The sequence below is a fragment of the Pygocentrus nattereri genome, chromosome 19 (assembly GCF_015220715.1).
Source record: "Pygocentrus nattereri isolate fPygNat1 chromosome 19, fPygNat1.pri, whole genome shotgun sequence".
Lineage (NCBI taxonomy): Eukaryota > Metazoa > Chordata > Actinopteri > Characiformes > Serrasalmidae > Pygocentrus > Pygocentrus nattereri.
In genome coordinates this window covers 10,050,569-10,061,838 of record NC_051229.1, presented here as the reverse complement: position 1 = coordinate 10,061,838, position 11,270 = coordinate 10,050,569, and the positions used below count along the sequence as shown (strand labels likewise).

The window sequence follows — 11,270 nt, the reverse complement described above, 5'->3', positions numbered from 1 at the left end:
AGCATAACAAAATAAGTAATTTCTTTGTACTTTCTCAGTGTCCAGCATCCAGCGTAATGTGTTCCATTTGGTTGGATACACAGGATTCTTTACCAAAGAAAAAAGAATCCCATTTACAATGATGGACAATGAGGACACCTACAGTTTGACAGTGATCTCATGGAAGACTGATAGTGGACTGTATGAAGCAAATTGGATTGAAAAACAATCTTGAATCTGCAGTGTTTTCTCAATCTTTATTTCAAAAAATCCTTTCTTAATGCCCACAAAAGGCTAGAGCCAGTTCTGCATTAAACACAGATCTGTAAACACATGCCAGACTGGAATTGTTCAGTTTTATGACCGTATCTCAGTGTAAACTAAACTATTACAAGAAAAAGAAAGACTGAATTCATCCTTTGCATATTCAGTGCCTTCAATGCTACTCACTAAGCTACAATGATCTATATGTTCATCTTTTTTGTAACGCTATGTGTCCATGTGTTCCCTGATATTAGTTGTCAACAATTTCCAATGTTCTTTTTGAGTTGATGCAACATCTGAAGGCACTATGAGGGGTGCTGCCCTCTGTATTCATGACCTAAGACTCTGGACTGGATGTCTTCAGCATTTTTCCCTCCCAATTAGAGAACAGCCAGTTGTACTTTTGTGGACTCCCATGAGGTGGCTGTGAAATCCCTGGCAATCTTCTGTGTAAATCAAGAGTGGCTTTAATTTCTCACATTTGATGTGGCTTCATCCAATTTGGCTTGATTCACAGCTTTGCTGGGTTCTGATGCTGCAGCATAAATGCTTTTAAAAGGACACAAAACAAGTACAACTAATTAACATTCAGAGAGTTCACAGTTAAATAAAGGAATCCAAGAATTATCATTTCATAAAACATGTTTGCCGGTTTTCTCAACCAACAAAGGTATCACAGACCCTTGTATGGATAACAACAATTAAGCTTCTAAACACTAAAGGCTCTTTAATTGAATGAACAGGGTTTTAGTTCTCCTTACCTGATCTTATACTGATTCATAGGTTTAATAAACACTGGGCTCCTCAGGTGCTGGCTGCTCCTGAATAGTTTGAAGAAATTCTATGACACAAAATGAATAGAAAAATAGTATTTGCAATAACCAAGCATGATTCAAAGCAACTACACATGTAATGAATGTGCTGCAAAATTAAAAGACTGGCTCAGAATAAATAGTATTTACTTGTTACTTAACCAAGTTACAGTTATTACAAAAATAATCAAATGAAACCCTTAAGTTATCAGAGGCTATAGCAATAAATCAAAACCAGAATTTAAACTAATTTGAAGAGAAAAGTTGGGAAATAATCTTATTTCCTCTAAGACAGAACTGTATCAAATAAAATACAACCCCAATTCCACTGAAGTTGGGACATTGTGTAAAACATAAATAAAAACAGAATACGATGATTTGCAAATCCTTTTCAACCTATATTCAATTGAAAAGACAAGACTACAAAGACAAGATATTTAATGTTCAAACAGATAAACTTTATTGTTTTTTGCAAATATTCACTCATTTTGAATTTGATGCCTGCAACATGTTCCAAAGAAGTTGGGACAGGGGCAACAAAAGAAAGAGAAAAAACATCAGTTTGGAACATTCCACAGGTGAACAGGTTAATTAAAAACAGGTAAGTGTCATGATTGGGTATAAAGGGAGCATCCCGGAAAGGCTCAGTCGTTCACAAGCAAGGGTGAACGGGGCGAGGTTCACCACTTTATGAACAACTGCGTGAGCAAACAGTCCAACAGTTTAAGAAAAACGTTTCTCAATGCAATTGCAAGGAATTTAGGGATTTCTTCATCTACAGTCCTTAATATCATCAAAAGATTCAGAGAATCTGGAGAAATCTCTGCAAGTAAGCGGCAAGGCAGAAAACCAACATTGAACGCCCGTGTCCTTCGATCTCTCAGGCAGCACTGCATTAAAAACCGACATCATTCTGTAACGGATATTACCACATGGGCTGAGGAACACTTCGGAAAACCACTGTCAGTGAACACAGTTCGTCTCTCTCTCTACAAGTGCAAGTTAAAACTCTGCCATGCAAAGCCGCCGGCTTCTCTGGGCCCGAGCTCATCTGAGATGGACTGACGGAGGAATCATGGACGTCGTGTCCTCCGGGCCAAAGAGGAAAAGGACTGTCTGGATTGTTATCAGCGCAAATGTGTGGCGCATTATGAAGCACAAAATACGACAACGGAGACCCCGGACTGTTGAGCAACTGAAGTTGTACATCAAGCAAGAATGAGAAAGAATTCCACCTACAAAGCTTCAACAATTAGTGTCCACAGTTCCCAAACGCTTATTGAGTGTTGTTAAAAGGAAAGGTGATGTAACACAGTGGTAAACATGCCCCTGTCCCAACTTCTTTGGAACGTGTTGCAGGCATCAAATTCAAAATGAGTGAATTTTAGCAAAAAACAATAAAGTTTATCTGTTTGAACATTAAATATCTTGTCTTTGTAGTGGATTCAACTGAATATAGGTTGAAAAGGATTTGCAAATCATCGTATTCTGTCTTCATTTGTTTTACACAATGTCCAAACTTCATTGGAATTGGGGTTGTATATACTTTTTTTCACATTTTCAGTTTATGAGTTTATGAGAACCACCTTTTCATTTATTTAATTTTTGATGAAAACAACTACTAAGCACTTGTTATTCATTTTTCAGGATATATTTCTAAAAAAATTATATATAAGATGATCCACTTGAATAGCAACTAATTTATTCTGCTGTGATATATCCATGGTTTACGATTACAGAGACATCCTATTTATCTTTGTCTGTTGGTCTTCTGAAATAGACTACTTGCAAACTTGAAGCTTCTGGGACTGTACTTCCACTAAGTCCCCTCATCCTTACAAAATAAAAATGCCTTAAAGAATAATGAACAGGCCCAACACATGAAGAGCCAAGTACATATCATTACAATAAAATCCAGGTGTCTTTAGAGACAGTGGGCCCCAGCAGATTTACTGTGACGTTCAGAGCAAATAGTGTGGCAATAACACATTTGGTCCTTCATAAATGAGAATTGCTGGTATGTTTAACCACTTGTGTACTGTGAGGTGCCACACTTTTATATCATTACCTGCATCACTACAGGTGCATGAAAATCTACAATTATGCATGTACATCCACTCAGCTAAATAAGCAATACATTTAAAAGGTTCATTTTGAACTGTTTAGATGGAGCATCTTGGAATACCTTTTAACTCCTGTTATATGAGCACACCTGCAAGAATTCAGATTGCCATGAACTTTTAGCATAAGGCATTTAGGATTTACAGAGGAACACATTCTTTGCTCTCACACATCTGTGACTTTACTTAATATGCTTTGTGCAATATTCTGCAAATTTCCCTCCATGGTGTGGAAAGTAGAATTAGCTTGTAATCTAAATAAGTGAAGAGGAATTGTAGTAAATGTTGAGATTCTTATTATATTTAATGTCATAAATGGCTTTTACAAAGGAATTCATTTTATACATGTGAAAATAACATGTTTACTAATATAAATTCATTGTTTATTAGCCAAAACAGAGGTTTTATGCGCCAAAATGTAATATTTATTAAAAGTCCAATTAAGCAACTTATTAAAATGTGCAGTTGGTTGTGTGAGTTGCGAGCTATAAAAGTTATAAACGAAACTCTTGGGAGGGACAAATAAGTTCAACACAAGGTTATTTTTCTCCTATTTGTTTTCTGCTTTTATTTTTAAATAAATAAAGGGAAGCAAAATGTTCTTATGAGTAATTTATATTCTTCCTACTGTTAAAATCTACACTTGAAGTTTGGCAGGTTGCAACAACAGAATTAAACTGTAAATTGCCAAACTGTATTTGTGACAAACTTGCTTGTTTTGTCAGCAGTAGATATCTACACTGTTGTTATTTGTACTAGACGCATATGAATATTTTACACAAATGTTTGAAAGATTTTGCACAAACAACCACAGACTTATAGAGTTTGATACTAAAAGTGTTACTCTGTTTTCCCAACCACAGTGAAAAAACTGGCTGCTTAGAATAAATTTAGCACTAAAAAAGACAGGCGTCTAGTTTACATTCACACTGAACAGTTGTTTGTTGTAAATGAACAGTTAGGTTGTATATAGGTGCAGAATTCAGATCCCATAGGCTGCCTTTATACTGTGAAACTGTCGTGCAAATTTATTTGCTTGAAACTTACATGAATCTAAAGCGTCCTGCATTATACTTGAAACTCAGCCGCAACAGTTGCAAGCATCTCTACTTTGTGTAATTTCACGAAACATCCAATCAAAATGATAGTAACATGCCATATGATTAAATGAAACAACATACTTTGCACCCAATCAAGAAAATAAAACAGACAATGGTGTATTGGGTGGCTGAAAAGGAGACCCCCCCCTTGATGGTTTTTCTTTTTTGTCAGTTTTCTGAGAAACTGTGAAGTTTCTCAAAGCTAATATTTGTGTAAACACCTGTGTTAACTAACCAGCTAACAGTAACTGCTGCTTTGACATGCAATTTTTTTCCTTTTCTGACATAAAATTGTGAAGAGAGATGATGATGTTTGTTTACCCACCCAAGGCACGTATTGGAAATCCAAATGATCTTGATCTCCTCCGGTGGACTTTTATGGTGTTGAAGACAACAAGAAGAATGGGAACAAGAACCACTACACCAACTGCTATGCCAACCACGATAGGCACTGTTAAACCTGAGCCTGGGTCATGGGTTTCTTCATGTTTACTTTCTAACGGGGTAAAAAGATCAACCAATCAAACTTTTTTGGAAATACATTGAGGTTGACTTATGTTCAGTGTAGCTGAGCAAGTTAAACAGGGATTTAAATATATATATATATATATAAATCCCTGTTTAACTTTATATATATATATATATATATATATATATATATATATATATATATATTCAAATGAAATTTCTCAATTTAAGTAAAACAAAACAAAATCAGACATTTACATTTTTGATGTTATTAGAAATGAAAACAAATCAACTAAAAATCTAAAACTCTCATAGCTGTTCAATAAAATTATGTAAAAAGTAAAATAAAATAGAAAAGTAAAATAACTAACATTACATAAAATATAAAATAGTGAAATAAATTAAAATAAAACAGAGCAGAAAGGAGCTAAGATCAAATTTGATGAAATTTGCTCGGATTCATTTTTATTAATCTTACAACGCAAGTACAGAATGGGTTGGCAAATGATGGAATGTGTTTGTGTTTGAGCGTGTGTGTGTACCATTACCACAGAGTCTTCTCATCTGTATCTGTGTTCACACCCTCACCTTCATCAGCACAGAGTCGTTTAAGTTCTCTCATCTCCAAAACATCCGTCTTCCAGTTGACTGGGTTGCTATGGTTACAGATGATGGAGCTGCCACTGACAGACAGGGAAAGGGTGATGCCTTCAGGTGATGTCACTTCCTCCTTCTCGCAGGTTTCATTATAGCAGCTGGAGTTGACGGAGAGGTCATGACCTCTGCAGGCGAGAGTGATGTTACAGGTGTCTCTGTTTAGCTGGTGAGTCAGGACTGGAGCCTCTACTGCATCTGAGTCACACATACATACAGATCAGTGCAGTGCAGGTCATCACACTGAAAGCCAGACAACAGTTTGAGAGATTATTAGGATTTAGTGACTTCAGTATCTGTCTGTCTCAGAACCTAATAAAATCATATAAACTTAGACTTTGAAGCTTGGACTCAAACAGGATCACTTAATAATAGTAACAACAACAAAAAATATATTATTATTATTATTATTCCACAGCACTTTTCAGTAACCCAAGGATGCTTACAGTGGTTGCAAACATACAGTACTATACACAGACTAAATAGCCTAAAAGTTGAATTAACCCCTGTTCACAGGAACCATAAAATGCAACATCTCACACACAGAGAGCCAACAGTGTACTGGTTCATCCGCTAAATAACAGAGTTATAGGGAAATATTTTATGTGATTGATTTATTTTATTTATTTTAATTAAAAACTTATTAAAACTTAATAAAAAACTTAAGATTATTTCCCTGACTGTGTCACTCCCCTTATTATGCACTGAGATTCAACCCTTGAACACATCAAGCAAGCAAGAGATATAACATTTAAATAAATAAATAAACAAACATTATGATGTTAGCTGATTTTTATGTGTAGGAAATATGAGGCCACGTTGGTGCTCAGATCTGGCCTAAAGCTTCGCGTACACTTTCTCACTTTGCACTTCAACCTGTTTGTATATTAGTGTCACGCCCCCAAATCAGACAGTTGGTGAGGAAAATAACATTACTTGCTGTAATGAAAACACAGCATTAACTTAATCAATTCAGTTCATTTTAAAGTTCAAATCTTTTTAAAATTATTTTTGGCAGGTGCAGTCACATCCCTGCAATGCATTTAAAAAGTACTTTTTGTCTGTACACGTGCCACTTCCGCTAGAAAAACCAGCATGAAATTCATGCTGCTGGTCTGATCGGAGCTTTTTTTCCCTTCTCCAGCAAGGACCTGTGACGGCTTATGGCGCAATTTTTATTGTGAATGAGCAGTGCTAGTGCTGTCCTCATGCTGAAGGAGAGCCACAACCTCACCTAGACAGGCCTGACTCGATATTCCCTCAGAAACAGCTCTGTAAGCTTTACTTCTTATTCATAATCATTTATTTTGAGGCAGTTGCATTTTATTACTACTTGATTGCAAGTTGAAAAGTTTTTAAACTGCATTTTTTCAGAATTTTAGTCAAGTATAACTAGATATATGTGATATGTCTGTTTTATTATTGTGATCGGCTGATTCTTTCCCAATTCTCACTTCTAAATCTCTCAAAGGTACTGAAAGGGCTGCTGCACTGTCACTTGTATTTTACTATCTACATGGAGTTTAAGAGTAATGTTAGATTATACTAATGAGCAGTGAGATTACTTTTAACAGGATGTAGTGAGTAAAGTAATCCTATTACAGTCTGAGAAAAGTAATTGGTCATTTGTAATGAATCACTTTATGTAATTACCTCAACACAGATAATGAATGTCTTTTGAACATTACTAGTTGATTTTAAAATGACCAGTCCATTCTAACTAAGACCTTAGATCTCAGCAGAGTTATTAATAATAAGCAGCAGAGTGGTTAAATATAGGACAGAAGAATGTAAGATTTTGACTCAGAGCAGCAGTGCTGTGCCAGGAATGCACTTTTCCTGCCTCTCATACTGTAAGACTCACCTAACACAGAGAGTCTGTACTCAGCAACAACTGTGACCACATCACCAGCTGTTTTTGCTTCATACAGTCCACTATCAGTCTTCTGTAAGTTCTTCAGTGTCAGACTGTAGGTTTCCTCATTGAACTCCACTCTGCCTTCATAAGCAGTAGACGGTTTAGTTTTTTTAAATTCAGGATAATATTTTAGAACAGTATTAGTTCTGTTAAAAAGCCAGGATAAGTCATCAAACTCTGGTACAGGATGCTGTGTGTCCATTTGAACAGAATTTCCAACAAGTCCGAACACGTCACTGGATTCTGTAGAGACAGCAAAAAAATAGCATTAGAAAATATTAGAAAGATTTTGTTTTAATTTAGCTCTTCAAGTGTGAAAAAAAACATTATTAGCTTTGTTAAAAAAACAGAATAATGCAGTAAACTCGCCCAGTTGTACGTCCAGTTGAACAGAATCGCTAACCAATCTGAACACATCACTGAACAAAAATATTTGGTTATATTCTTATTAAGTTGAAATGTAAGCGTATTATGTTTAGCTGTATTTTATGACAGTTTGCATTCATTATTTTTGTTACATTATTTAAGAATTCATATCAAATATTTTTACAGGAGCTGTGCTTCATTAAATAATGTAGAGGTTGGAAAAAATTGTGGTATCCTATTGCAGTTTTTCTCATTTGCAAAAACACATTTAACAAAACCTTTTCAGTTGCTAACACAAAAAAACTAATACTCTAAAGCCAGTTCCCAAACCTTTTTATCAATTGCCAAAAGGATAACGCTTCACCCAAAAGTTCAGGCTCTAATCTCCAGATACACACATCAAATCTCCTAAATATTTTTTGCATAACAGTGAACACAAGGGTCATTACAATGCACACGCTGTCATACAGAAATCACTGCCATTCAATGCACAACAATCCAGGTACTACAATAAAACACAGAGAAAACACTGTTGTCATAATTTACACACTAATAAGCTTAACTGTTCAGGCATATTTCTAAAGGTGAGACCAATTTAAATACATAAAAAGGAACTCTTTAGTATTTTTGGTGAAATGCAAATCAGGAATCAAACAAGGACCAAAGGAAGTCCATAAGAGTAAAGAGACTCCCCCATTAAAGAGACACAATTGGTAGGAGTTCAGTGTAACATTATGTGTATGGCTGTAGCACCCCTGGTTTTAGGACTGCACCTATTACTAATAAAATAGAGATCTGAATTATTAAATAACTTGAATGACTTGTGCGCTTGTAGAGTGTAGTGTGTATTTAATATTTTTGAAATCTGCAGTAGCCGTGTCTAAGTTAATTTTGTTTTTTCATTATAATAATTGGAATCATTTTCCTCGACAGGCGTTGGCACTATGGTATAGAAGGCCATTTGGATCAAAACTAGTTTAAACATGCATGTTAACACTTTTTTATAAAATTCTTCATATTAACTCATAACACCTTTCAAAAAATGTCTTTTTAATGTTAATTGCAATTACTATTAATTACTAACGTGTATGTCCATGGGTGTACATACGGTTTATTCCCAGAATATTGACCATTAATTACCTGAAAATAAGTGCTGAAGCTCAGCCAATTAAAAAACTAAATATGTGAGCACTGTGAGGCTTTGGTGTATTAAAGCCACTAAGCTCTTCAGTGCAACCTATGCGACTCCCAGTGCTTGCCCATGGAGACTGCAAGGGTACGTGCTTGATTTTATACACCTGTTAGCAATGAGTGTGGCTAAAACACCTGAACTCAATAATTAGGTGTCCACATAGTTTTGGCCATATCGTGTATTTACAAGTCTATGGGCTCATTTTGAATTTGATGCCTGCAATATTTCATTCATTCAGATCTAGGATGTGTTATTTGAGTGTTCCCTTTATTTTTTTGAGCAGTGTATTTTGTCATTTCATTATTAAGCCTTTTATTTTATATGGTATGTGGTTTATTTAGTAATATAATTTATTTAGTAATATAATTTAGTACGTTTTCTATTTTGAGTGTTTGTAGAAATTACAGTGTAAGAAGTTCAGATATAATGAAAAACAGCTTGTGTAATAAAGCCTTTGACATTCAGTACTATAGGCTACAACATAAAGGCTATTTATCTGCACTAAGTCCTACTGACTTCATAATCTATATACTTTAAGTGTCCCTTGAAATTAATTAGGACTGTATCATGTTTAAATGACAGATGTACGATGTGAAAACAGTTAGGATGATTACTGGACACAATGCAGGTGGACCTCTCTGATGTGAAAGGCAGTAATGAAGTTCAGAATGTTTTTACCTGTGATCGAGACCAAACTGAAGAGAACAAAGATCATCTGCGCCGCCATCGCCGTCATGTGAGGGAGTTTCTGGACTAAGGAGCAGAAAACCAAGAAAAATGAACGACAGTAACTAATGTAATATATACATACTGTAAACAGCTTGTCCTGATACTGCCGTGCTGAAGCTGGTAAAGCACAGCTGGAAACGCCCTTTCCCACTACACCCCACCCCCCACGTACAAGACTGACGAAGTGTTTAGCCTTTTCTCTTCAGCTCAGATGCTACTCGAATGCAATCAGCAGAAAAGCGCCCACCCAGCTCCTCTCCATACATCACCAAAGACCCTCTTCAGTGGAGACGTGCGAGACATGCAAACACAGAGAAACTACGACTCAAGCAGCTTCACTCTCTTCTCAAAACGGAGAGAATTTGAAAGTGAAAGTAAAAAATTCCAGGCGCTGGAATTCCACGCGCTGCAGGACCACCACATCCGCTCTCCTACTACAGTCACAAGATGACGCAATACACTCACAAGCACGCATTCAGATACGCACACACACACACACACACACACACGTTCTAAGCCGCATCACCTTCTGGGTCGCGGGGGGTGCTGGAGCCTATCCCTGCTGTCATTCGGCGTAAGGCAGGATACTCCCTGGACAAGTGGCCAGTCCATCGCAGGCCAGACCTACACATTCACACCAAGGGGCAATTAAACATGTGAAAACGGCCTGACTGAACATATTTAACTAACTAAACAGCATTTGTACGAGTGCTTGAAGTCCTTTTAATGCATGTATTATTTAATGTTGTTTTTTCCAGGTTTGAAAAGTGCTGGAATTTTGGATAAAGTCCTTGAAAATGCTTGGAACTGTAACTGTATATCTGACTGAATAGTTCAGTTATTAGATGAAGAAATAGAATGAGTCGCCGCCTAAAATGAAAACTGCTCTACCTGGGTTCTCTTGTGATCGTGATGGGAATTTCAGCTCTTTGTGGTGAACCAAGATCATTTGGCTCACTCAGAAGTGCCGACTGTTTCAGCTCCCAAATTTGACTTCATTATACCACCGCAGAGAGGATCACCCTAACGTTCTGCCTTGTATTAATTTACAAAAAGAAAGATAGAAAAATGGCTCTTGGACGGGAGCTGGTTCCCATCGTTCACTTAAAACAGGACTCAGCAACAGGGCCTTTTACTGCCCTGTTGTGGCTCCACAGCAAAGTAAGATTTTTGTGTAAAAATAAAATATTCTTCCTTTGCAGTTAAATAAAGCTCTGCTGATCGTTCAACACAGTTTTAACAATAAATGGTCTAAAACAATGGAGTTAATGTATAACTGCTAATTTACCCTGTAACTTCGAAGGTTGGCGCGCAGACTGCTGGTCACCACAGCATCACAAACAATGGTCTGGCCTAGCTAGTAGCTAACAAAAGGCAAAGAGAAAGATTTAAGACGAACATTGATAATTGGTGGACGAATCGACTTATTTGTTATTTGTTAAGTAATATTAAGTGCTCTAGCTGGTTTCCTGATGCATTTAATCTGCAACAAGAAACTGTCAAAGACAAAAAAGTCATGAAGCCAAGGTCGGCTTCTCGTTCTCCAGCTTCTTGTTAGAATTTTCCCGTTCCTCCTTCAGTGGTGCAGCAGTTACACTCTAGCAGCTCAGGCACCATTTAAGTTGGAATGGGAAAATTCAAACATGAAGCTGGAGAAAGAGAATCTGA

At 36.5% G+C, this 11,270-nt stretch overlaps 1 protein-coding gene across 3 annotated transcripts; it reads right to left on the bottom strand.

Annotated features, from left to right (window-relative positions):
- Window positions 1–234: 234 nt before the first annotated feature.
- Window positions 235–10,196, bottom strand: LOC108414008 (CD48 antigen-like). Of its 3 annotated transcripts, none has more exons than XM_037530905.1 (7): window positions 10,129–10,196; window positions 9,552–9,626; window positions 7,262–7,558; window positions 5,332–5,595; window positions 4,601–4,771; window positions 1,005–1,084; window positions 235–792 (listed from the first exon to the last, which is right to left on the bottom strand). In XM_037530905.1, exons 1-6 carry the CDS (start codon window positions 10,169–10,171, stop codon window positions 1,029–1,031), a joined length of 906 nt encoding a protein of 301 aa, XP_037386802.1. In that variant the 5' UTR covers window positions 10,172–10,196; the 3' UTR covers window positions 235–792; window positions 1,005–1,028. The 3 variants fall into 3 exon arrangements, with proteins under 3 accessions (XP_037386802.1, XP_017542245.1, XP_017542244.1); XM_017686756.2 differs by lacking the exon at window positions 10,129–10,196 and adding an exon at window positions 9,775–10,018; XM_017686755.2 differs by lacking the exon at window positions 10,129–10,196 and adding an exon at window positions 9,850–10,018.
- Window positions 10,197–11,270: the final 1,074 nt, after the last annotated feature.